Genomic DNA, 27,685 nt, shown 5'->3' on the forward strand with positions numbered 1-27,685 from the left:
CTGGGCCTCAGACATCTGCTGCTGAGCTGACTCACCTAAGATGATTGCAGACCATCTCCTGAGGTGTCTAGGATGCTCTATCTACCTCCAGAAGACTCTGGACTGTAGTCTGGCATACCTTGGCTGTTGCCAAGTCCCAGCATTAGGAGGCTGGGCAGGTGAGTATGGAACTGGGTGCTCAGTGGGAAAAGCAGGTGCCACGTGAAAGCCCCAGGAGATGAAGCAGGTTCCTGGGGGCAAGAGGCCTTGAAGGGTGGCTGTCTGGGGTGCCCTCCCCAGCACTCCCTTTGTGAGGTGTTAAACCACTTGAGCTTCTGAGCTGGAGGCTCCAGGCATCAAGCATCTCAGCTGCAAAGTAGTGAGTGGGATACATCTCCTTCGAGCTCCCCAGCAGGAGCACGACACCCCTAGCAGGCCCTGTTTTTACTCAGGCTCTTTTGAGGAAAAAAAGCCAAACAATGACATTTATGCTTCAGCATGAAGTGAGAGTCATTGGTCTGACTGGACCAAGGGATCTGGTAGTTGATCTATTCTAGGCTGCAGAAACAAAATCACCCCACTCCAGGTAACAAACCCACAAACTTTGGGTACCAATGACCCCTGGACCACACAAAGCTGCTGTGGTCAGACTGTTGTCACTCTGCAGGTGACACCAGTGGCTGCTCGTATATCAGAGCTCTTCAGCTCTCCCAGTGTTACTAACACACTGCTATTGCTAACACCAGACCGCAAGCTTGGCTTAAGGAGAATATCACAGGGTTTGTAGGATCAATAGTGATGGACATGAGAAGTTGTGAGCTGCCAGGGATCCCATTTCAAGCTTTGTTCAGTGGCCATGAGAGCTGCTGGCCCACTTATTGAACAGACGCTAAAGATTGTCACATTACAATGTGACTCCAGAAGCTGAGCTCAGATAAAGTACCAAAATGCAACCATGAGTGCTGGTGATGCATAGGTGTTGATTTATCACTGTCTTTCCATGGTCAGCTGTCCTGAACAAGGAGGGATAACACTGATGGTTGAAAAGGAGACATCCCAAAGCTTTGTCTCCAATGGGCAGAGATGGAACAGAGGAGTACTTACTTTTTCACAGGATCTCCTGGAGCTCAAACAGCACCAGCAGAGCAAGGTAGAGAGTTGCAACAACCTGGATTATACTACAAGGCTCGTAATGTTTGTTGGTGACTGCTGGCTTTTAAACACCAACTCCAGGTGATTCTATGAAAATGGAGCATCTCATTTTAAAGACAGTAAGTTTTCTGGACAGTTGGAAACAGGGTCTGTGTGCACCTGTGGTAGAAAATCAACAGTACTAAGGCAAAACTCCAGTGTGGCCAGGTGCAAATCTCATGTTTTAAAACCAGTCTGATTACTTTTAAGCCTGAACTCAGTATATGTCACCGCTGGAATGATGAACTAGCCCATTCTAGAGACACTACTGTAGGGAACTGCCCTTTTAGAGAGACACATCAACCACCCTTTCCTAACCGAAGGAATTTCCCATTCCATGGCAATGCACAGTAAAACACTGAAACGCACACACAATAATAAAAAAGGAAATAAAATTAAAAGTGATATGCAATATCATGACAGCATCTTTAACAAAAAGGGGTGGGAGATCAAGTCACACAATCCCAAGTACACTGCAGTTCATGGAGGTTTCTTTACACAGGGAGAATTTCATGTGATGCATATCAGCTGCTAATGGGTTGCTAAGTAGTGAAGGACACTGCACAACCACTTAGGAATCCACACAAACAAAAATCCTTTTTTTTTCTTTTAACACAGAAAAAAAACAAGTCAAATGCCAGTGCTTTAAAGCAAAACACTAGAATGACTGCACTTACCACCTGGTAAAGGGTTAAAGAGCAGAAAGAGAGGTTCCAGGAGCAGAAGGAAGAAAAAAAAAGGAGGAGAAGCAGAAGAAGAAATTAACATTACACACGCAGAAAAATAAAGAGAAGATTTTTTCAAAGAAAAGCTCAGGCATTTCTACACCTGGCCAAAAGAAAGCTATTTTTTTCTTTGCATATATAGCATGAGATCATTTCTTCTTACCAGGCCTCTTAGCCAGCTTGTCAATGAAAAACAGAAATGGTAAGGTTTTGGAGGCTTATGGGTTTTTTGGTCTTTTCAATATTTTCTATCTTCCCAGAGACATATTTTGAATTGTTTTTAATTAAAAAGAACAGACAAAAATAAGATTATTTTGGAGTGAAGTTGCATAGTTTGCCTTCTGCCACAGTGCTGCCTTTGCTGCTGCAGGAAATGCTTTGATGAAAATATGTCCTTGGCTCCAACCATTTTGGCTGAAGGATGACTGCTGCATGAGACCCTCCCAGAAGCCATCCCCACTGCTATCGCACTCACGCAGAGACTTCCCCAAAGGATGAGGCTGCAGCAGCTGTAACCAGCTCGGCGCAGGCCACAATGCATATCTGGAAAGGATGCTCTTTCTGAGACCAGCAATTCCCTTCACTGACTGCTGCGTTCAAACCTTGTCATGAAGGCAGTATCTGTGCTGTAATGACGGGGAGGGTCTCCCAGATGGACTGTCAGGATGGCACTGGTGAAGCTGGTGGCCTTCGAATCTTTGCCATCATAGGTGAGGAGCACTAGTGTAGTGTCCTCTTCCCACCCTCACAGAAAAAGGCTCCTCCCTAAGGTGATTATAAACCAGTATGCAAAAAAAGAGCTAGGTTATGGCCTGCTGTCCCCTCATTAGCAGTTTAGTGGAGAGAGAATCAGGGAAGTCTCTGCAGATGCAAAACAAATTGTTACCAGCTGGAGGCAGAAGAGGACTCTGATGATACAGCTTGGAAATCATGGGATTGTGGAGAAGAAAAAGGGGGTGTGGCTTTCACATGCGCGGGCTGCTATAACAAGCCGTCCCCCCCATACCACTTCCACCTTCACACAACTTCTGGGGAGTTTGTGGCTCCAGGTCTGAGCTCTCAGAGGGGTTATGAAAGAAGGTACTTCAGCGACCCGAGACTTGAGGAGCCCCTTTGCCCCTGTAAAGGGGGCACAGTCCCCTAAGGCTCACAGCCATGCTCTATGTCTGCACCATAAGGCTGGAGAGCAGGGAGGAGATCTGGGTCAGCGATGCCTACAGCCTTCCACAGCACCGAGCAGGCCACAGAGTCCATGCACACTCCCGGGTGTACGCTATGGCAGGGGTCCCAGTGCTGTCCCCTATGCCCAGGACCATCTATCTCCCCTCTGCAGTTATTTTTCGTACTACTCTGCTCTCCTCTCTACACTCTGTTTGACCTTTTAGGAATAAATCCAACCTATCCTACCCAAAAAAGCCTCTAAAAGCTGGTGGGAGATCTTCGTAACAGCATCTGCTGTTTTCCAAGCACACCTTTGGGCACCGAGTTCTGCTCACTCTGCTCTTCGTCCAGAGGCCTCTCTGATAGGAAACTCTCCCGTGGCTGTCTGTTACATCTTGGGGAAAAGGAAACCTGGGACTTACTTTGTGTTTTGGGAAGAAAAGGTGAAATCTAGACCTGTATGAAACCACTGACTCCTTTGCATCAGTTTCTGGGGTGAGGGGAGCCTCAGTCTGCACCACAAGAAACAGCTCCACAGAGACTGGTGGTGAAGACCTCTCCATGAGAGCTCCTGGGACAGGGCTGGCGCGTGCAACAGGTCCTGAGAAGAAAGCTGCATTGCCTGTGCCTGTATAAGATAACCGATGTCAGCAGGAGATACACCTCTGGCTTGAGTGTGGAGTGACGCTAAGATGACTGTCCCCAGGTCTGGGCCTGACACCCAAAATTCCTCCTGGAGCTGGTCAGAGTACTCTCTGCTGACCTATCTCAATTTTCCAGCTACAAATCCTGCATAAGGGGACAGACCTCTATCCTGGGAAGGAAGAAAGGAAGGATGCATCTCGGAGTACTACTTACGTGGCCGTGAAGGTCTGTGTTTAGCAGCATCAGGGCACAAGTGAGCGTGTGAATCCCATCTGAAACACACAACAGTCAGATGGCTATGATTACTTCCCTTCCCACGTGGTGTCGATGTTTGCTGTCTTGGCAGCCCTCCCATTGTAAAACAAAGGCTGGGGACCTTAAAGAATACCTGTTTCTTTCAACTGCGCAAGATAGGTTAAAAAAAATAATCCTCTTTGCCTTCAAACTTTACATTTTCCTGAAATGGTCACCAGGTAATTGGCTTTAAACTAGTTTTGTCGATGGCTTTCTAAAGAACAGACTTTCCACTGAACCTTCCTCCATACCCATTTTGGCCAATGCCATTGCAGAATGGGGCAGAGACCCTGACAAACAGAACTAGTTTCCCCCCAAGCTGATCACAGTCACCTCAGGGGTTCGTCCTGAGGTCTTTAGCCACCGTTCCCAGGCAGCCTGTAAGCTCTTGAGTTGTTCAACAAACGTTATTACTACAAATGCATGCAGCATTTTTGGCTCTCTGACTTAATAAAACTCACATGAAGTTTTCCTTCCATCTGACAGTCTTGTCCATTCAGGACAAGAGGTAACAGGCACAAACTTGAACATGGGAAGTTCCATCTCAACATGAGGAGGAACTTCTTTCCTGTGAGGGTGGCAGAGCCCTGGCACACGCTGCCCAGAGAGGTGGTGGAGTCTCCGTCTCTGGAGACATTCCAAACCCGCCTGGACGTGTTCCTGTGCCACCTGCTGTGGGTGACCCTGCTCTGGCAGGGGGTTGGACTGGGTGATTGATCTCCAGAGGTCCCTTCCAACCCTATAATTCTGTGATTCTGTGAGACTGCACCCTCTTCTGTACTCGGTAGCCTGGTGGATTGCTGTTACTTCAAAACCATGCTGTGTCCTGAAGTTCAAGAGAGCGGCCTCCATGCAGCACCTCACAACAGTGAGATGCAAATACACTCTGGCACATGAACTGCTCCTGCAAGGGCCTCACAAAATGGCTAGAAAGCACCAGGGAGGAGGCAGGGGCAGAAATAGTACAGCCATGGTTCTTTGGCCCTGCTCTTGGCGTGACGTGGTGTGCTCACATGGATGGGCTGCTCCACAGACCAAGCCGGACATGACAGGATGCTCCTGGCTTATTTCCCTTGTGCGTGCTGCTCTCTGAATTGGTGCCCTAGGGTCAGGCTGTGACTTAGCCCCAGGCGTGGCTGGGGAAGTGACACTGGTCTCCTCTTATGGGGGTAGATGTGCAGCCACAGAGAGCCAGCTGTGCCCCGTCCCCACCCCAGTCAGCCACTAAACAAAGGCACAATTTGTGTGGAAGAGTGACACGCCCTGAGCATCCCCTGCTCAAGACGAAGCTCTAATCACTGACAGCTAAAGGCAACCGAACACACAAGCCCAGGATGAAGGCAACAGAGCACGTGAGCTTCTCCCTTTCCTGTGAGAACCATCGTCTCTGAGGAAAGAAGGGTTTTTCATGGGAACACTACCTATTTCTCTATGAGGGCTGACAATCTTGGGGATGTGATGTGATGGACATCCCCCTTCAAGAGAGAATTGGTTCCTAAGACAATTCCTTCCCTTTCACAAGGAGCAGCTTTGGGCTTAGGAGAACATCCTCCCTAGTGTGTACTTCGGAGTCTCTGTGGGAGGTTCTGGGCTGACATCTTCACCTGGCTTTACCGTATCACTTTAGTCAGGTAAATCATGTCCCACATGGCCCCAAGGTGGAGCTGGTGTCCCAAAACCTGCTATTCTTTTGCTGTTGCTTGGCTCAGTTGCATTCACTTTTTCTCTTGGCTCACATATTGTCACAACACAATGATAGAGTTCTTCCATGTCTGGGCTTCATCAGTATAGGAAAGCACTAATAATGTGTCCAAGACACATTTATCTGTGAGAGAATAATGAGCCACCCTGGTCTGCAGGTCAGAGCTTCTGACACCCTCATCTGCAGCATCCCGTCATACAGGCTGAAGTGATCTGTGGTGTTGCAACAGCCGTGACTCCATCAGTGGAATCAGCATGTAAAGAAATGTCTTAGAGGGCTTTAAGACCTTCTCAGCCACCTGGTCATCTACAGACAAAGCTGTCTTGACTCTATCGTGCCTCTATGCCAATAGGCCATCACAGCCACAGGTATTTCTGTAGAAATCTAGATAATACACAGTGGCTCAAATTTCATCTTAGTGCAACATCCTTTGCCAGTTCAGGCTGGATGCAGCAAGAAGAAACTGCTCTCTAAAGAAAGCGCTTGCAACAGCTTTCTCAAATTACCACGCATCTATTGCATGCTTTTGCAGTATCTGCAAAAGATGTGACCTGAAGGAGCCAATTTGCTTCCCTCCATTGCATCAGCTTTAAGCATTACTTGGATTACAATTGTGTTTTTCAAGCTCCATTCAATTCCAGTACTGAGTGCAGCTCTGTCCTGCTTGGGACTCGTTCAGTTTACAGTGGCCTGCAGTAAGTGGTCCTGCCCAGCTTTGTGAAATGTGGTGCCACCATAACAGACGATGCTGTGGCCCTAAATGTTAATGAACAGGTCATGATGACAGCAGCAGTAATGCGTTTCACAGATCCAGTTTTCTTTGCTCTTAATAGTTTTGTACCGTTCAGGAGCGTAACATTTTTAAAATGGGTCCTACCAGCAGCAGTGACATCTCCACTAAGGGCCATGCAGTTACAGAAGAGTTTAACTTTCTGGCTTCGTTTAACTTTCTGGCTTTGTTTAACTTTCTGGTTTAATTCATGTTTGCATTAGCAGGCACCTTCTTGCAGAGCGTTCAGAATTGGGATCTAATTTCTCTTCCGAAAGGTTGCTGTAGCATGGCTTCATCAGCAGCTTGGTAACCCACATTGCCATGGCAAAGTTTGTGTTTTGTTTGACTAGTCATTGCCCTCCAAACACCCTTATGCTGAAGGGTGTGGGATGGAGTCGGAGATCTGACCTTCTGTGGCCTCTGCTCAAGTTGGTGTGTGCATGCCCCCACAGTGGGTGTTAGATACCTGAGGACCAGAGGGGTAGAAAGGACCAGAAAGGAGCGAAGGTGGATGCAATAATGTTGGGGATCGCTTCCAGGGGAAGATGATGAAGAGGGGTCAGGACTTGGCATTTGGGATATTTCAGTTGGGAACTGCTGCTGAAAATTCAGCCGGCAGCTTAATGTCTACAGGTGGAGGCCCCTTCGCGGGGGAAGGTCCTCTTTGGATCAGTGTGGGAGAACACCACAAAATCACAGGGAAATGAAATCTAATCCTGTACTTTATTGGGATACCACTTATAAAGGCAAGGAGGTCATTCTGTTTTGAGAACAGCTTGTGTCGAGCTTGGCAGAGGGACTGGAGGGTTCAAGTGACACTAGGTACTGCTGCTATTTGAGAAGCCTGAAAGACGGACACAAGCAGGAGCTCTCAGACACAAGAGGCATATTGCATGCTGAAGGGGCGGAGGAGGAACAACTGTCACTGCTGTCAGATCAGCAGCCTGATTTCCACCCATGGGTGCATTTCTAGATGCCTGTAAGCAGGTGTGTAAAGCCACTCATGTAAGTGCAAACGTGGACATGCTCATGTCTGGACATGTGCATGTGCACGTGTGTACCAGGAATGACCTTTCCTATTTAAAAATGTCAGAAGAAACTATATCTACTTAAAAAAAAATTACGGGGAGGGGCTGAAAGTAGCTAACCAAATCTGCAGCTTGGTGGGCTCTTGGTGAGCCCAGAATCTTACCTGATTGTGCTTTCTCCTGCTGCAGTTGTAGATGCAAGGAACACAACTCCTGTGTGTGTCAAGCCAACAGCATTCCTTAATCTCCATGGAAATGTCTTCTTCCATTCAATGGACAAGGTCTTGGGCTGAGCTAGCACCAGCCACTCATTTGCCCACTGCCGGCAACCACTTTGCAAGCCACGACTGCAGCAATTTGCAACCCCTGAGAACCCCTCACCCTCTCCCTTGGTGCTAGCCAAAGCATGGCCACTGATCCAGAGAACAGCTGAGGAGCAGCACAGCTGATACGCACTTGAGAGGAGAGGGCTCCCTGGGAGCCCACACTCAGACCCTCTGATACTGAGGGGATTCATCTGGCTCTCTTGGGGGGCCCTGTACAGCACCTGGTGTCCCTGGTCCCTCCCAGGGCAGGGATAATCCATAGGGCAGAGAATGGGAGAAGCCTTGGTTGTCCCGTGGGTGCTGTTCAGGCCCAGCAGTGGGTGGCTGGGTTGACCCTGAGGCTGTGTGACACAGGAGCACTGTGCGTGCACAACGGACGTTAGAACCAGGGAAAGAAGGCAGTACCTTCAGACGTGCTCTCCTCTGGGTTGCACTGGCAATATCGCCGGGAGAAATGAATCAGCACCCGCTCCCGCTCCTGCGTCTCTCCCATCAGCGGGAACGCTTTCAAGAATGTCCTGCAAAGAAAAAGTGATACTTAAAGACGCCATGGATCAATCTGCTGGGCAGCATCCATGCTAAGGAGGGAGATAGAAAGCGGGCCTTAGAGCATTTAGGAAGGCCTTTGTCCTCCCCCCAGCCTGTGTGCCCCCGAGCCCCTGCAGGTGCAAAGCAGACGGTGTCTATGGAGCCAGCTCTGAGCTGTGTAGGGAGACATGCCGTCAGCTGAGATATGACCCACCTCTGGCTTGATGGCACCGAGATGGGTTGTCTGTCCCAAGGGAAGAAGTTGCTCCCACTTGCTCTGATTTTGTACAGGATGGGATTCCTGGGGGAGCTGCTCTCCACCATGGGGAAGCAGGTTGTGGTCCCTCCTGTCAAAGCCCACTTTTGGTGGCAGTACCTTGTGCCAAACGTGACACCAAAGCAAAGATTAAACGACAACCTGGAGCTCCCCCCCAGTCCCTGTTCCTATCACACGGACAGCCTCCATGGCATCGGGAAGCCTGGAGGAGAAACCCACCGCGCTGCTCCGCTCTCTCCAGCCCAGGCCCTACGCGGGAGTGCCAGAGACCAGCTCACCTGAGTGCTTTGTCAAGGGTCAGGCCAGTGAAGTCAAAGAAGCTGAGATACTCCTCTGCTACCAACTTGCTAAATTCGTTACTGTAATTAAAGAGGGAGTAGTCAGCCCTTTCATCAGGGAAGAAGACACTGCCTACAAGAAGAACAGCAGACTGCTGCCTCCTGGCCAGCGCAGACTCCCAGCGAGGCACTGCAGACATAATCCCAGACCCAGGGGTACTTTCTCCTAGCTTGGAGTGCTGCTGGAAGACCTCCAAAGGGCCCTAACATGCCCACAGCCTAGCACTGCAGCCGCCATTCCTAGGCACCTGAGAATGAGAGATGTGGGCCCCCAGTGCCCCCCTCTGCTGTGCTGCTGGCCAGGCAGAGCCTCCTCCCAGACCAGCCAGGAGGCCATAAGGACATCCTGCGCTCATCGGGCACCTTCTCTCTTACCTAGTCGTCTCCCTCTGCGGGACGTGTGCCCTCCTTCTACTGCAGTATTCCTGCTCTCCATGCCACGTTGGCTCCCATCCCACCCGCTCACCACAGCACCTTGCTCGCATGTCCAATGGGTGTCCCTGGGAACTGGAGCAGGAGAGCTCAGCTGAGCTTCTGGCCCTGCTCATCCCTGAATGCTTCTCCAGAAACAATTCCCTTGCCATGTTTTTGAAGGATGCTTGGAGATTTGTTGCCTTTAAAGCCAGAATAGGTGCAGTGGAGTTCCTCTATCTACACAACTCCAGTAGCAGAAGTGCAAGAATAATCAATGAATGCTGGCAAGAAATGGGAGGTGATCTCAACATGCTCAGCCTTTGCCATATACAATTCCTTTTCCTTCTCTCCACAAAATGAAAAGCACAATGCTAAGTGTTGTACATCCATTTTCACCCTGGGACATGTTACAGGCAGAACTCATTGCTTTTCTTCCAGCATTGTTTCATCTTCTGCTGTGAGGTGGATGCTTTTGTCATGGATGCTGTTCGGAAGCACAACACACAGCGGGATCAGGTAGAGCAGTGTGACAGCTCCAGGGGAGAGGTCCAGGCTGAGTTTTGAGAGGCAGGACATAAGTATTAGTGCTGGACTTTGCGCAGGACACTGTTTCAAAGCTGCATGAAGCCGCAAGGCCTCACACTCATGAAACAATCTTGTCATTTGGGATTGCTAGCTCTGGGAAAGAACGTGTGCTCATCGCCCCATGGCCCCACAGGTTAGTCTGTCTGAAGCAGTGCCACAATGACTGGAACGCAGATTCCTGCCAGTGCTCTCCCTTCCACCGGTCAGGTCCCACCTCACACATGCAGGTGTAATCTCCCAGAAGAAAAAGTCTGATTCCTTCTGTTTGGGCACCTATTTACCAGGTCTCCTGGGAACCTGCTTGGGCACTCTGGGCACTGGGCACACAGCAACAACTGCCATCTACTGCAGCACTGCAGCGATCAGCAGGGGAGAACAGTGCCTGACTCCCCCCACTTACTTCAAGCTGGGCTTGAAGGGATGGCTGTGCCCAAGGCTCCCTAAAGCCAAATGACTTGGCATGTCTATAGCCCAGCACAGATCTTGGATGGGCTGAATTGCTCTCGAGATGTCTTCATTGCCTACACTGAGCGCTACACCCTAATTAATATTCCTAACTGGATTTATAGTCAGGTAGGATGAAGGTGTGTGGGAGCTCCCCTTCACCCCACTCTCATAGAATCGTAGAATCACAGGGTTGGAAGGGACCTCTGGAGATCATCTAGTCCAACCCCCTGCCAGAGAAGGGTCACCCAGAGCAGGTGGCACAGGAACGCATCCGGGTGGGTTTGGAATGTCTCCAGAGATGGAGACTCCACCACCTCTCTGGGCAGCCTGTGCCAGGGCTCTGCCACCCTCACAGGAAAGAAGTTCCCCCTCCTCTCCCATCAGGGCAGCCCAGGAAGGTAGGCAGGCCTTGCTGCCTGTCCTTCAGCTCACTGGGTCTTGCTGAAGGCCAGGAGTCCATAGGGAATTTGTGACCCTCGGGACAAGTGGTCTGTGCCAGCTGCTGTGGTGCCAACAGTCCCCAGCCTGGGTGCCTCCCTTGGTTCCTCTCTGCTTGGAAAAGCACCAGGTAGGGACCGCCAGCTCTGCCGAGGGAACCAGACAGTGTTCCAGGATGCCTGAAGACAGTCAGCCCCCAGGAAGCCACAAACTCCTATGTCTAGCCAGGGACTCGGTGACATTGGTGGGACCCTTCTCTCTGAGCTTGGGAGCCAGTTAACATGCCCCGGGCATGCCTGGGACACAGAGCTCCAACACTGGCCAGGGCAAGACCATGGCCTACACTAGGGGAGCTTAGGTGCTTGCTCTGGTTTCCTCATTCAAGAATTGGCCTTCCCTCTCTCTCTCTGTGTCAGTCCCAGCCCCTCTTGCAGGAACCAGTGATACTTCCACCACGCAGCCCAGACATGACAGAGACATCCCCACAAGAACAGCAAGGCGTTTCCCACAGGGACATGTCTGGCAACCTCTGGCGGGTGGCCCTGTCATACAGCCAGCCTCTACAGACCTCCTCTCACCTCACATTCCAGCTTGACGCTTCCCTCTGCCTGGTTTGGGAAGGTCCAGGCACCAAGAGTGTTCACTGACCTCCCAGTTTCATTCCTGCGTGGCTGGACGTGGGCACATGTGTGTTGTTTGAAACCCTGAATGACACTGTCCTACAGAGCTAAGCCTGCATTGTCCAGGATCTTTTTTGTGTCACAGTCACTTGGGTCAAAAAAAAGATTGTCCATAACAAGTTTGGCTAAGTAAAATTCACCTGATCTCCAGGGGAGGAAAATATGCTGCGTGCCCCTATCATATTGCCCACGGGACTCTGACAGACACCCAGTTCTCAGTGCTCTGCTGCCTGCTCTATTGCTGCCTGCATGGTGCTGTGAACACAGTGCTCTCCTGGAAAACCTTGCAAGGAAGCGGTTGGCACTACCATCTTCATGGTCTGGCAGCTGAGGCAGTTCAACCTCCATCCAGCAAGAGACGCGTGAGACAATGCCACAGACAAATCCAGGAACAAGAATCTTCCATGGAGAGTTCAGTTGCCAAAACACATGCTCTTCAGAGAGACAAAGGCAATGTCTGGATTTGAGGTTAACTTCACAGAATTGTGTCAGCTGGAAAGAAACTATTTGTAGATATCCAGCCTTCATTTCCTTGTTCATCAAGCCTTTTCTACTTGTTTGACAACGATGAATTGTTTTGGGCTTGGGTTGTTTTTTGGTTTTGGGTTTTTTTTTTTGAGAAAATTGCCAGTGTTCACAAAGAAAAAAAAAAAGGGGGAGGATTTAAAATGAGTTAAAAAGCTTTAACTCATTTTTAAGATTTTACTTTTTGAACAACCCTCCTAGCCAGTCCACCTCCTACATGGAGCTGGTCTGAAAGCATCACTACAACTCACCCTGCTCCCACCGCTGTAGGTTGGTCTTACATTGTCTTAAGTGAGCAAGACCAAGTTAAAACACACCTATCCTCACCCTTCTTCCTTTTCTGCTCTGCAAACCCACCTGCTTGGTCCAAGAGCCTGCAGCTCTATCCAGTTCTTGTGCTGGGAAATGATTCAGATGTCAAAAACCCAGCTGATCAAAACAGAAGTTTTCTTCTGAAGGCTGTGTCAATTCCCAAATGTGGGTCACCAAACAGCTTTCCAAGGTGCGAGGATTGCCGGTGTGAGTGGGGATTGCAGGAACTAGCAAAGGGACACACTCAGATGAACACCGAGAGACCAATTGCTTGAAGCTTCCCCCACTCATTAAGCTGGCATGGCAAATTTGCAAGAAAGGAGAAGGGTGCGAGACCTGAGGGAGCAGCAACCAGCAATGCACCCACTACAAGAACCACAGCAAAAGAGAAGAACAAGGATGCTGACAGGTGATACAAAGGTCCTCTCTAGGAGATCATTTGTGGGCTCCTTCTGTCCCGGGACTAAGCTGGGAGTCACAGACAACCTTTGGTACTGAAAGCTGGGGTATTTGCTGAAGGGCAGTTGTGTCCTGCTGATCTGGGCAGGAGTGAGACATTTCAAGGACATAAAAAATCCCCAGCAACGCAGGTTATATCTGATCCGGGAGAAGGATGATGGGGATTGGTGTCCTCACACCCACTGGCATCCTAAAATAATCTGTCACTGCTGCACTCATTTCTGTTACTCTGTCTCTTAGAGACTCTCCCACTTTTGAATAAACACTTTTTTTTTTTTGCCTTCTGCCTTACCCAGACAAATCTACCAGCTGAGGTGCTTGGACCTCTGGTGTGTACCTGGCTCTCCATCAAACCCTTCATGTCATCTATACAGGCTGGGTCAGGGGGCACTACAGTAAGAAGATTTTGAGGTGCAGACATTAAAAACCTGGGGAGCCCAGTGCAGGTCCAGGTCTGGATTCCAAACCCTTCAGCCTGGGGATTGCTTTAGGCAGGGTCTTGCTGGGCCCTTACCAAACACGGTAAGCTCTTGGTTCTGGCGGGCAGCAGCTTGTGGAAGTTAATGCCCAATACTTGCAAGCAACTTGTAGGATTCAGATTGCAAGGGCATTGGACTTGGACCAGTTTCAACTGGAAGGATCTCCAACAGCACCAACTCCATCCTTAAAGACCTTGTGACAGCAGGCTTGCCCCTTCCTGCCTTTGCCCCGTCCTCCCAGCAGGACCACTGCTCCCCCAGAGCCTCCCCGCCACAGCTGTGTTTCTGCTGGCCATGCTCAATGCTGCCATCTCAGTCAACCCCCTCGTAGGGTTGGCTGCAAACCGAAGGCCCTCTTACTTTTTCCCAAGCTGGCGTGCCACGTCGCAGCGCTTGAACCCTTCGAGGTTGTAGAGACGCTTGGCCAGCCTCTTGGCAGCCTCGCTATCCGCCCTGCAGCCGTTCGCCAAGGTGTCCGTGCTGCCCTGGTCAAGCTGCTCCGTGCTACCCATGTCAGAGTCGGAGTCTGACAGCGCGTCTTTCAAGCTGGCGTCACTACACAGAAACAAGAAACAATTCAAGGAGCAGCAATGCGACCTGATGAAACCCACAGAAAACTCCACGTTTTGACTGCTTCTTGTCCTAACTGAAAAATATGAAAAAACAACAACATGTTTGTGAACTGGAAATTGGACAAACCCTCTCTCATTTCAGACCAAATGAAACACTGCAGTTTAATTTCAAATTTGCAAAAAAAGATTGAAGAGAAGGTGACTTCTCCCTGAGAAATGAGGATGCATCCATTCAAAGCAAGAAACCCCAACACTTTTTTAAGCTTCCTCTCTCTCCATTGGTATGGAAAAGGATACCAAGCTCTTTCAGAGCTGTGGACATTCAGGAAATCTTAGGGATAGATGTTATGCTTTTCAGTTCAGATTATTTGTGGAGGAGGAAAAACAGCATCATTTGTTGAGAAGGAGAAACTGACTTACCTGATGGAGTTAATGATCTTGGTGGCATCTTCCTCCGACCCTTCCACATGGAACCCATTTGGGATACTCTTCAAGGACAATCGACTCAGCACGTTCTCCGACCTGCTGCTGGTAATTGAGTGCCTGAGAGGGCTCCCAAAATCCCCCTCCACTGGCTTTGCTGCTGCCTGCTCTTGCTTATCAGCAGCCATGTGGTGAAGGGCTTCTCGCTGCTGGGCTACCAGTTTCTGTTCCAAGAGTTCTGGGCTTTCCTTGACCCTTTGCTGGATCAATGGGGTGAGTGGGGCCTCAAAACTGACACAGCTGTCTGTCTCGTCTGTGAGAGAGAGGACGTCCAAAGAGTCCAAGCTGCTGTAATATGTACCCTTCATAAGGTCAGACTCAACAATCTTCTCAAAGGTTGAGCTGAACCCATCCCTGATGTCTTTGAATTGAAAATGTTCCTTGTCATCCTCACTGTAGCTCAGCTTGGCATCTCCAGAAGCAAACCTGGACCAAAAGGGGACATGTAGAAAATACTGTCAAGGTAATTGCTCGCACTGTTCCACTTGGAGCTAGGAGGCAAGAGAAGAGGCAAAAATGGATGCTGTGATTATCATCCCTCGGGACCTTTCTGAGGTATAATTGGCCTGGTTCCCAATTTTATTTCAAGCTTCTAGAGATGAAAAAGGCAGAGTTTTATGATGAGCAACCCCAGGGGCGCAGCCAACCTTTAATGTGGTCACGCCCCAGTAAAAAGCCAGATCTCTGAACTGGAGATATTTGCATCTGACACCTGCTACTGGATCCACTGCCAGAAAGGATCTAATCTGCAGGTTATCTCTCCCTTCACATGCTCCAATTATGGCTACTTCGAAAGCATGAAAACCCTTAAGATCAAGGACATTTCATGTGACTTTGGAAGTTGGCAGCATATGTCCTTGATCCCTTTTATAGCGGAGAAAAAGCAGAAGCTTTTAGGGACAAATTCATATGCTGTATCTTAAACCCTTTTTCTTAGGTGATGCTCCCTAGAAGTGCAAGGCACCCCACAAACAGCTTGCTTTCCACTAAGAGGGATGTAAAAGGTGATGGACACACACCCAGGCAGGGGAGGCTCCATGCCGCTTTACAGCTGGCCTGTGGGATCCAGACACAGCATTACAGGCATTTCACAGGAGGCTGTGAAATGCACGAGGCTACCAGCCTAGCTTCCAGGTACGCACGGATGACCCTCAGCAATACCGGGTCTGTTTGGCTTTGAATGCAGGGGCTTTCATCCCAGCGTACATCTCAGTACAAACCCACACTGGGAGAATTCATCTGGGCCAGGTCCAGCGACACCCGCTGTGCTGGGAGCCCTGGGAGCTGGGAGGGCTCAGTCTCTCCTGGAATAGACTCTGCCTAAAACACCCTGGGTTTCTCAGGTGAAGCCTGCCTCCCCACTTCCAGCAGACGCTGCTGTCATTTGCTCTGTCAGAACCAGGCACTTAATTCTGTGCTACAGATGAAAGCTAAGGGAACAGTAAGCTGCTTTTCCTCCGCCTGTGATGGAGTTAACTTTCTTCATAGCAGCACATATGGTGCTGTGGTTTGGGTTTGTGCTAAAACGGTGTTGATAATGCACCGATGTTTTATCTGTTGCTGAATGTGCCTGCACAGCATCAAGGCTTTCTCTATTTTTCACTCCCCAGCAAGTAGGTTGGGGGTAGGCAAGAAGCTGAGAGGGAACACAGCTGGGACAGCTGACCTGAATTGACCAAAGGGATATACCATGCCATATAATGTCATTCTCAGAAGAAAAAATAAATAAAAAAAAAAAAGGAAAAGAAAGTGGGTTTGGTCTTTCAAAGTGGCCATTGCTCAGAGACTGTCTGGGCATCAGTCTGCTGCTGGGAGGTGGTGAGTGATGCCTTTTGCATCACTTGGTGGTTTGGGGTTTTTTTTCAGTTTCCTTCACTTATTAAACTGCTTTTATCTTGGCCCACAAGTCTTCTTGCTTTGGCTCTTCTGACTTTCTCCCCCATCTCACAGGGAAGGGTGGTGAGCAGGTACAAGAATAGGTGCTTAGTTGCTGGTTGGAGTCAACCCACTGCACCCTCTCACTATGGTTGTCTTAGTTTGGAAACCCTGTGTTGGTGTCACGGCTGTGCCCCGTGCCTCTCCCAGTGGGCATGGCCTCACGTTGCAGCAGATTACATTTCCCTGAGCCGAATTCTGGGGTGGATCAGGGATGAGCAAGTTTCTTGTGCCGGCTACGGAGCTGCTGTACCTCTCCATGCCCAAATCCATATACTGATAGTAATGCTTCCTACTGGGTGTTGGTGACAGCCCACTCCCAGCCTTGCAGAGCATCACCTGGCACCGAAGAGAATGGATATGGACCTTGGGAGGTAGCGGCTCTAGCACAGAGGCAGCAAAGCACTTGTAAGCCAGACATGGCAGAGCCACGGAATTGTCTCCTAGGAGTCTGGACATTTCTTTGATGCATTTTACAAAACAGTCTTTTTAGGTGGGGAAACTAAGGCACGCACCTCATTCCATGCAATTGCTCATAGCAAAAGTAAAGAGATATGGCCTTGTATCCTGTCTCCACCAGCAGACAGCAGAGAACAAGGAAAGCAAAGTGACAACCCCTGACAGCCCCCACAGCCAGCCACATTTCCATCTCCCAGCTCTCTGCAGCTTACAGGTGCCCTGATCCAGTGATGTTCAGCCCATTTTGTCCAACAGACACGGGCTCCCTGGTTTCATGGTGGAGATGGACCCCTGAACATCACTGCCGTGCCTGGGCCCGGGCTCAGTGGAGCCCTGAAGCCAGGTCTACTCATATCATTACAGGTCTGGGGTGCATATTTGCTTCTCTCAAAGCAGGAAGGATTTGCCTGTATCTCTGCTGCACAGCTAAGCAAGTAGCAAGGAGGCAAGGCTGCCCCTTGAGCAGAAAGCACGTTAGTAAGGCCCTGAATTTACTGTCCCAGACATACCAATGTACTGTCATCCTTTCCTGGAAACCCTAGCCCTTCAAAATGCCTCAGGCAGGGTGGAAGATGGCTGGCCATTTCATGTCACAGTGGCCCTAAGGGCTAAGGAATGTACACCTTGCCACTGGTGTACATTGCCCACCTGGCAATCACCATCATCACTTTTGTGGAGCAGCCTGTTGTCGTGGGCAGCATGGGATACATCATGCCTGAGCTACTGAGATACTCGCATGGACCAGTTGTCCTCCAACACTCTCATCAGCATGGGCAGCAAGAACTCAGCATTTACATGAGCACTAATTCCAGGCAGTAAAATGGGACCTGGCATCCCTTCACATAGGGAAGTCCTCAAGGTTATCACCCTTGTTTGCTACAGCCAGTGTGTTTAAGGCTGCAGGATAGGAAGTTCTCTGCCAAGAGGGATCTACTGACCCCAAGAAGCCACAACACCCAAAGACAGTCATAGCATGAGAGGGGATACAGTGGGCAACTAACAGAAAACCAGTGTAAGGAGGGAAGATTGCAATGACAGAGGTGCACATAGCCCCACTGTTGCAGCAAGGATGGGCCACGGGTCATCTACCAGACTTCTTGTCCCCCATCTCTGAAAGAAAAGTGCACTTGGGGAAGGATTTGAACAAAGGAAGATTGTCCTGCTTCTAACATGCCAGGGCAAGAGCCACTGAAGAGGAGAGGACGAATCTGTGTTCTCGGGTTTCTTATTTCTCAGGGTCCCAAGAGTCTGAAGAACCCAAGCAGGTCAGAGTCCCGTGAAGTGGCTATGCCATGCTATCTTCCCTTCTTCGTGATGCTGGATGCCAGGCCAGCGGGCTGGTGAGCTGTGGCAGGAACAGGGGATCCCAGCGCAGCGGGGAGCAGGACAGACCCACCTGAAGGGCTGTGCAAGGAGGAAGACAACCATGTGTGTCTCACACCATGTACATGAGACCTGACAGGCCTTGACAAGCAAGTTTTTGCACCCTTTGAAAATCCCCTACAATGCCTGAGCCATTGGAGCTGCTGTTTTCAAACCTCACTCTGCAACCACACGGGTTAAAGCTTACATGGATCCATAGACCCACATAATCCTTTGATTCCAGGAGCTCAGGGCTTAAGAAAACTCTCACCCAGTTCACCAGAGCTGGCCATGCAGCAAACCAGACATAAGCAGAAACGAGGCAGACAGCAGCAGCTCCGCAGACCATCTGCTCCAGCCCAAAGACCCCTTATCCTCAGGAATGCTTGTCTTTACAAATCCATCCATCCCTGCAGGGTGAACTGCAGTGCCTGGCCATAACTTTGTGTACAGAAAAGATCCCCTCCTCCCACAAAGCAGGAGGAACTTTAAAAACTTCATCTCCTTGTGACAGGAAGGACTTTACAGCCTTAGCTGCACCCAGTGGTGGGAATTACAGACCTGCCTTGGCAGCTTGTCCCACTGCCAAACTTCTCGCAACAGCCCTCCCCCCCAGGGAACTTCCACATCCCCTCACCTACAGAGGGTCTGCGTTCTCTCCACACCAAGGGAAAACTCTGGGCGTTTGTAGTTTCCCCAAGTCCTCCAAGAGGAGCCATCGCACCACCCTTGGCCTGCATCGCTTCACTCCCATCACCAGCACCCATGGTGTGTGTGGGAGCACCGTGCAGGAGGGCATGCCCTGACCCATCCCTCTGAGGTCTGGTGCACAGCGTGTGTTCCCAGGGGTGCTGTGCGCTGCAGCTGTGCCTGTAGGTATTCTCCTGGCTGCTTCTGGGGATCAAGACCATCAGAAGCCATCAAGCCCTGCACCTCCCAGATATTACTTAGCAGGTCCCACACTGCCATAATCCCAAACCACACAGCTCCTGCTCTCTCGCCACACTAAACAAAGTCACTTCCATTAGCTGTTCACACCATAAAGCTTCTATTTTCCAGTCCTCCATTTATCCCTTGAGCCCAAACTCATGCAGCAGGCAACAAAGTGAGAAAGTCTGTGTCCCTGCAAATGCCTCAGCAAAGGCTGTGTGGGAGAGACCGCAAAGACCAGGGAAGGAGCCATGATCATGGACGGGTCAGTGGGCACCAACAAGTCAGGCACATCACATCTCTCTTCGTGTGGTGCCGGAGAAGACAGAGGAGAAAGAGCCTTTCTACAGCTTACACCAGCCCAGGAGCACTCTCTGCATCTAATTCAAGCAAAGACAGGCTGAGGTGGGGGACAGTGAAAGACCTCACTTGTGTGAATGGACTTGACATAGCCTCCCTACAGAGAAGAGTCGCGTACTTATTACACAGCGGAGAAGGCAATTGCTTTACTTAAATAAGGAGCCGTATATTTATTTGCATCGTAATCACAAGGTTTTGTAAGCATATTGAAGTAACACCGTATCTAATTGCCTGTGCTGCTTTCCCCAGTCATCTCTGAAATGCTGTTTTATTGCTTACGGCAAGGCATGCAGAGCAATGCACTTGGTTATTATTGCAGCTGAACCGTACTGGATTTTTATGCACTGAGTTGTTTACATTTCACTTCTCACTGGTTAATTAGTTGTAATAAAGTAGACCCTGGTTCGCTGTGTTGGTGGAGGGGGGAGGCCTGTCAGAGAAGGACGTGATGGAAGTCGGGACTTTCTTGCGTGAGTACTGCAGGCTTTCTGCAAAGTTTTTCTGAAATTTTATTTAAAGGAATTTGAATTGCTCGATGGCTATATGTTGCCACGGGAGGAAACGTATGGGCAAAGGCAGCAGTCCCAAACCTGCAGGTATTAAATGAATCTACAAGCCAAAGGTGGAGATTCCTCTATTAACGAGTTTGGGTTTTTTGCATGATTTCTGGGGCTGAAAGCAGAGAGTGTCATTCATTGGCGAAGCTCTCAGTTTGACTGCAGAGCTGCAACCTCCCGGATCTGCAGGGACAATGTTGGGGGCTTCTGGGAAGGTGAAAGACGTCTAGGCGACATACCTACAATAATTGACAAACGGTATATCGGCATGCCAATGGATGCCATGGGATAAACTGGAAAGGGGGTAAAAGGGATTCAGTTACTGCAAACTGCAGCACAAAATCTAAAGCTTTTGCTTTATTTCCTTCATTTTTTTAACTACCAGTTCCTGCACAGATGCACAAATCTACCTTCAGCGGGTCAATCATGCTTTCTTTCTCCAGATCCACCATGGAGTCGATGACCTTGGATGACTTTTTTCTCCTCTAATTCTCCATTGGTTCGGCGGTAAGAACAAGACCTAGCAACCCCTTCTTGTAAAGTACTTTAAGATCCAGGGACAAAATGCACCATGTGAGCACCAACATGCAAATGGTAAGTGATTTTTTTCCCAGGAATGAATAGTTGACTGCTCATCGGTAAAACATTAGGCCAGAGACAAAGAAGCCCCAGGTTCTCCCATATCCAGAATGGGTCATAACAGAAACAGCAACATACTGAAGGGGAGTAAAGAAAGAAATGGAGAAACTCAGAGGTGATGCAGGATGACGGTGACTTCTCCGTGCCTCAGTCGATCTGTCAGCTTTGTTACTCCTGACCCACACTGATCTAGGAGAGCCAGACAGACAATCAGCTATGGTCAGGAAAGACCAGGTCCATGCTGTGTTTGGTCCACCCACATGTTTCTGCCATTTAGCCTAAAGATAGGTGGCCAAAGTACTAAGGAGCTCAAGGTCAGCGAACTAACCCAATCCTAGGCAGTAAGTGGTTTCCCAGATCTCAGCTGTGTCCCTGAAGTTTTCCAGCTGCGCTTCTGCCTTTGAATATAATGTGTGACTTATCCCTTGTGCATTCAGCTTCCCAAAAGACTTTTTTGCTATCCAAGTGAATATGTTTAGAGCATAAGATCATGGGCTGTGCACGCAGAGCCCAGTCAGGTTCCATCAACTCCAAATCCTCAGCTGGCCACTTCCCCCAAATCATGCCCTAGTACATTGAAATAATTGCAGTTTCAGTAATCGTAGCAGCATTCACTCACCACCCTTAGCTTCATCTTGAACTCGCTATCTCTGCCGGGGAGACACACAAGAAAATACGATTCCCTTGCAACCTGAGAGATTTGCAGACCTCACTGCATAGCTTAAAGGGCTTGTGGAACCTCCCTGGGGGTGGACTCCCCCACCTCTCAGGACATCAGCAACCTGCACTGGACGCTCTTCCTCTTCAATAACTTCAGTTATGCTTGTTGAAACAGTGCTGCTCCTTCTTGCTGGGGGCCTTGGGTAAATCAAACCACCAGCTTTTTACAGGGGAGCCTGTTCAACTCTAGATATGCAATGAATTAGGGACGCCTGTTACCAGCCCACACGCTGTGTGGTTTCCCAGCTCTGCTGACATTCCTGCCTACGCTCCAGACAGCGCTACGAACAAATGGCTCGGCCTGAAGCCTTATCTGGACTAAACTAGGACTAAACTAGGAGGTGATTCACAGGTCCCGCTTGGCCACCCTGTCCCTTTCACACCTTCTCTTAAGAAGTCCATGCTCCTCTGTGACAACTTCTGCTGCTCTTCTCCAGCCCCCTCCTGCTTGCAGCGTCCCTCCCATGCCAGACTAGGTACATAGGCAGGGCCATAAGATTCACAGAAGCCATAAACACCAGCTGGCTACAATGCAGACCCCTAGATGATTTCTGGTGGCAAAGGGAAGCATCCGTACTCATCCCACAGGGATGGCATGGGAAGCCCCCACCTCATTCCGGCGACCAGTCAATTCCCCTCAGCCCCCAACCTGCAGAGCCCCAGGGAGCCTGGGCACTTGCAGAGGCATAAAATCGTATGTGGACACCGCATCGGTGTGAGTGTCCCCCAGCTGGGGAGTTCTCCCGTAAAAACAGGCTGCCAGTACAGAGGACACATAGACCGGGGGGCATTGCACACGTGCTGGTTTGCCTCGGGCACTTGAGAACAGGGTGATGTGCGTGTCTCTCATCTCTCACTGCTCTGCCTGTGCCACCCAGGCACTGGTGACACCTGCCACAGGTGCAGCAGGGAGCAAAGCTCAGTGCCTTGCTCTCTGTTATCCACAGTCCTTTGGATGGAAAGTTGTAGCCTGCTAGCCCAGGGAGTGCCCGAGTGAGCCATGCTGCCAGGGACTTCCAGGGCATACCAGGCTCCTGGACAAGCCCCGCTCCTTATCGTCCTTTGGCTGTCGTGCTTGTCCTAAGTTATCTCAGTTAAATCTGCCGTAAGTGCTGCAGCTTAATCTCCAACTTGCAAGTGGGACCCCCCGCGCCCCGAAGTGAGCACAACCAGCACCCAGCGCTCCCGAGGTCCCTAAAGCTTCTCGTTCGCTTCAGTGACTTTGGGCAGACACTGTCTCTAATCACAGCTTTTCTGCATTTGCAACAGGGAGAAGCAGCGTGAGAGAAGCCCAGAGAGAAAAAGAGTGAAAAGCCACAGTCAGCCATGAGAGCAGCTGCAGCTTTTTAAACTCAGGAGTTAGTTACACACGGAGCAGAGTAACTTGAACCGAGGAGGCTCGAGAAACAACACAGGCAAACCAGCACTGAGCCGACGTTACAACGGCTTCACACTCACCCGAACTGCTCCTCAGGCTCATCGGCGCTTAGAGCTTCTGAGGAGCCCAGGACGCCGTGACACCGCTCCTTGCTGAGGGCCTCACTGGGTATCTCCTGGGTTGGAGAGCCCCTCTCCCCTGAATCCGTGCTGCTCCGGCTGGGCACGTCGCCGTCCCGCTGCTGCAGCGCCGTCTGCTCCTGCCCCGCCGCCAGCTCTGCCTGCACGCCGTTTGCCAATGCTGGACTGTCCTCACGGCCGCTCTCGCTGCTGGTGTCCGTCCCTGGTCCCTGCCTCTCGCCCAGCTCCGCCGACGCTTCCAGATGTTCGCTCCCCTGGCCCCCACGCTCCCCCTCTGCTCCCGGGGAGGGCTGAGCGTCGTCCCGGGGGCTGGCTCTCCCGCTGGCAGGCTCCGGAGGCTGGCTGAGCTGCTCGTCCCCATCGCTGCAGGCCAGCGCGGCCGGCTGTGAGCCCGAGAAATGCAGCTCTTGGCTGTCTGCGGCAGAGCATGGGAAGTGGCTGCTCTCGCTCATATTCCGCTTGTTGTCCCAGTGCTTACAGGCTCCCTCCCTGGGCTCAGCTCAGGCTCAAGAACTACCTACAATAGAAAAGAAACCATGTCGCGAGGGCTGTCAGAAAGGCGCAGACCTGTCGATAGCAGCTCAGAAGGGCAACAGTTTGAAGCAGAGCACAGGAAAATGTCCCCCACCCCTCTCGACCCCTCAATATAAAAGCAGGGAAGGACCATACTGGGGTTTGCTGCTTTTGCAAAGACTCATTACCCAGCACAGCGAGAGATCTCCAGATCTGGAGAGGAAAATCTGCTGTTGTGGTCCTGAGCCATTAGGGACATGGGCACCCACCTTCTCCTGCTCCTCTCATAACCCCCAGACAGCCCCAGCCCTGACCATGCAGGCTGTTGGCACCCCATCTGTGGCAGGCAGTTGCCCAGGGCTGGGGACAGGAATGTGGCACGGCTGCTTTTCCCAGTCTGGCTACCGGGGTGCTATTGCCAAGTACTCCCTGCCTGCCAGAAATAGGAGAAATAGGGGAAATAGGAGATGTGTGAATTATTTTAGAGCACTTCTAAGCATTTCCGATATGCCAACCTGTGTGATTCTCCCTGCTGACTTCGCATATCTGCAGACCTCCTTGCCTGCCAGAGTGACACTTTTCCTGACACACAAGTACTACTGAAGGGTGTAATAAGTTGCCAGCTAAGACTCTGGCAAAAGCATCTTTATTGAATATACCCTGAGATGCTCTCTCTGTAGCGCAAGGGAAGGACGCTGTGTTGCATCAAATGAGACAAGTGGCTTTTGGATAAAAAAGGCACCCCATTGGTGAACAGGCCTATCTACCGATGCAAGGTCTGCCGGTCTTGCAAGCGCCGTTCTGAACCATGGGCCGTAGACTCACAGTTCTTTGCAAGCTTTTCTCCATTGTAACGCCTGCAGCTGTGGTCAAGCGACCGTGTGGTGCCACCAGAAATGATCTCTTCTGGAAGCAGGATTTTTTTGTATGGGGCTCAGGCCGAGGCATGATGACAGCTGATTTTGTTTTAAAGCAATATTTGTCTTCACCTGCATGGGAAGCCTGGCTAATCAATTACAGCAGGCAGATGGGACCCCTGGGTTCTCCCCCTAATTCCGTTCCTACCTCACGTCTCAAGCAGATCATTTAAGCTCCCTGCCTCAGCTTCCCTCTCTGTAAACCAGGGGTTATACACCACCTCTGAGAAGCTGTGAGGGTGTACAGATGTCACCAATGGGCTCTGGGGGCTCTGACTTGCTGATCTGCAACCGTCGTTAGCAGTAAAATCATTAATTGTTTGCCTAATGCAGGCCTCTACTAGTTCTTGGTAACAAGAGGTGCTGGGCTGCAGCTCCCTCTGCTCTTACAACCCCTCACCTTGTGGAGGTCATGGAGATGCCCGCAGCCTCCCCCCTGCTGCTGCTGATTCCTCTGCACCTGGGCAAGGAGCAAGGGAGGAGGTGGGATTCGACCCCAAACACTTCTCTGTGGCCTGGGTATCCACACAGGTATGTGCTGAGCTGCTGACTGAGCATATCAGATCCTGAGGGGAACCCCATGCCACAAGCTGCGGTCATGAGATGGGGCAGGTCCCTCCTCACGGCAATGCTGGCAGTTTTACCTCTTCTCCAGGTGCATCCGTGTGCATCCCCCGCTGTCACAGAGCGCGCAGCATCCCCGCACCTACGGCACTAGGCGCAGCCAGGTACTTCCGACAGACGCCTGATCCCCACCTGTAACAAGGGACCAGAGAAAGTGAGACACAGGCCAGAGAGAACCCCACTGGTCTTCCCGGGATGCCAGCACATCAGCCTCCTGTGGCCCAGCATCCCACCCACAGGAGATGAGCCCTCCCAGGGGAGGTCAAAACAAGCCCCTGGGACAGTCCTCGGGTTTGCACATGTGGGCCAAGACTCCTCTTGCTTGTTCTTCTGCCATCCCAAATGAAGAGGAAAGACCTGCAAATCCCTTTCCCACCAAACCCAGGACAGAAAATCAGTCCCAGGCGCTCGGTCTTCCCATGCACAGAGAGCAGGGCCAAGCTGTGCCAAGCAGGGCCAAGATGCCAACGCAGCACCTTCAAGGAAGTTGCCTGCAAAACCACCAAGACTCTCCTGAGCATGACCACACTGTAATCTCAAGTAATACTGAAAACCTAACATAGGCCAAATTTTGACTTTCCCATAGTGAAGACATGATACAGACATGCAACACAGACCCAACGCTCAAATCTTTGGAGGAACCTTTCCAGCAAAGCTTTGCTGGCCTTTTGCTTAACATGAGATGAATAATGCGGCTTTTTTTGAGTCCAATTTTTTAAAACCAGCCAAAGGGTTTGGGCTGAAATTCCCTACCTCCCTTCCACCCATCCAAAAACTCCAATAGGAACCAGACACCACCCAAGCTAAATTCCAGTCAAATAGCTAAAACTTGGCACAGCTATATGTAACCAGAAAACAGGAAGCTAAATGTGGTTAGAAGACAGGCCTGAGTAAGAAATGTTGGCAAACCTTAGTAAGCACGATGTCCCGTCCATCCCTCCTAACTTTAACCAACTTATGTTATTAATATAAAAAAAATTTAAAATTTCTGTTATTATGTATAAACTACCACATCATGCCTACTCTGTTTTACCCTCTGTGAAGTCTAACTGGGATGTTTACGGTCTGAAGTCAATAGTTAAACTCTTAGGTATGCTCTTTCTTGGCCTGGGCTCCTGCTGCGGAAGCCCTGGGAGGGCATGTGCAAAGACTCTTGCTGAGCCAGGAAGACCACCAGCTCCCAGCTTCCAGTGTACCAGTCTGAGCAGCACCAGGAGGAGAGATCGAGGCCTCTCGCATCCTCCTGACCCCTCTGAGATTTGTATGTCTCTTGTTGGATCCATACTCCATTGCACACACATGGATGGAGGCTGTCAGGAGCCCCTGAAGTCTGCAGGCAAGCTGAGCATATATCAACCCGTGACAAATTACCCAACGAGTCACTAGCTACTGAATTTATGCTTGTGGTGACAGTGGCTTGAAGCACACCCAGGTTATGGGTGGCTGAGGCTTCCTGGAAGCTCCAGAGGAATGGCAGGTTGGGCTGTGGCTCTCTTCCCAGCTGTTGACAGTGATGCTTTGTACTGAAGTCATGCAACTGACTCCTGCCACAGTCCACCATGCAGCCTGGCCAGCGTGTCCCACGTTAGCTGCAGAGGGTCTCTCCCTCTCTACAACCCCATGAGACAGCCATATGTGGTAGGGGTCATCTGTGAACTGCAACCTTTCCCACCTGTGTGGGGTAGGTACATGGGCAAAGGGAAGAGGGGCAGGCTGTGATGCTACAACTTGGACTCGAAGACAACCAAGGGTAGAGCAGCTGGTTGCAACTGTCCACGTCTGCCTCCACCAAATAGCTGGGAGGTTACCAATGCTGGACATAGTCCAAAGACAGGCTCTTAACGCCTTTCTGTTAAGCTCTGAGAAAGCACCAAGTTGCAGCTCAGCCTCTGGCCCAAAGCAGCCACAGCTTCAACCAGGCCTTTGGGAGAGGACACATTGCAGCAGTTGGGGAAGGGGTGGGGTGGGGCTGCTATTCAGAGGTCCCTCTCTGGGCCTTCTTTCCATTGCCCCAAAGCAGTACAGCCTGGCAGCCAGGAGGCTGAGTTGGACCACAGGCTGATGTTCCCCATGTCCCAGCTTATTTCTTTTTGTTTCTGCTTTGCAAAGGGCTCTCCAGCACAGGTAAGGGCTGGAAGGTGTTATCTGGGTTCCCACCAGGATTTTCACACACACATAAGTCCTGCCCTTTCTGCAGGCTCAGACATCCTCTCAAGTGACTGCTGCTTCCCTAGGTCCTGTGGGTAGGGTGGGCATCCCATGCACATTCACTGCTCCCAGCCTCCAACAAAATTAACATGGGTTAGCATACAAAAAAGGGGTCTGGCAAGAAAAGAGAATGACCCGGCGTATGTCATAGAATCACAGAATCATAGAATCATAGAATGGTTTGGGTTGGAATATCATCTAGTTCCAACCCCCTGCCATGGGCAGGGACAACTTCCAGTAGACCAGGTTGCTCAAAGGCTCATCTAACCTGGCCTTGAACACCTCCAGGGATGGGGCATCCACAGCTTCTCTGGGAAATATGTTCCAGTGCCTCACCACCCTCATAGTGAAGAAGTTCTTCCTTATATCTAATCTAAATCTCTCCTCTTCCAGTTTAAGGCCATTACCCCTAGTCTTATCAAGGACAAGGCTGTCCTGGCCAGGACTGTTCACACTGATGGCTAATGTGGCCCTGCTGAGTTGTAGCCATTTTTTAAGCTTCAGTCCCACGATTTGAACCAGACCAGGTCTGTAAGGCCCTCATAAGCAGAAGAACATGTATTCATGCTGGAAAGAGGCTATT

The 27,685-nt window shown here is 50.5% G+C and overlaps 1 protein-coding gene across 5 annotated transcripts in view; it reads right to left on the reverse strand.

The window, feature by feature from the left end:
• The window catches only part of PSD2 (pleckstrin and Sec7 domain containing 2), an 88,965-nt gene that overhangs the window by 21,863 nt on the left and 39,417 nt on the right, over positions 1-27,685 (reverse strand). For 3 of the 5 annotated variants that reach the window (XM_063349374.1, XM_063349373.1, XM_063349371.1), the window contains 7 exons: positions 24,915-25,026; positions 22,781-23,357; positions 14,298-14,786; positions 13,666-13,860; positions 8,907-8,987; positions 8,229-8,341; positions 3,913-3,973 (listed from right to left, as the gene is read on the reverse strand). In XM_063349374.1, the coding sequence (XP_063205444.1) occupies positions 3,913-3,973; positions 8,229-8,341; positions 8,907-8,987; positions 13,666-13,860; positions 14,298-14,786; positions 22,781-23,292 (1,451 nt within the window). In that variant the 5' untranslated portion in view covers positions 23,293-23,357; positions 24,915-25,026. The remainder of the gene's footprint in view (positions 1-3,912; positions 3,974-8,228; positions 8,342-8,906; positions 8,988-13,665; positions 13,861-14,297; positions 14,787-22,780; positions 23,358-24,914; positions 25,027-27,685) is intronic. The other 2 variants (XM_063349375.1, XM_063349376.1) reach the window with 2 other exon arrangements.

Source organism: Chroicocephalus ridibundus, chromosome 11, assembly GCF_963924245.1.
Source record: "Chroicocephalus ridibundus chromosome 11, bChrRid1.1, whole genome shotgun sequence".
NCBI classification, from domain to species: domain Eukaryota; kingdom Metazoa; phylum Chordata; class Aves; order Charadriiformes; family Laridae; genus Chroicocephalus; species Chroicocephalus ridibundus.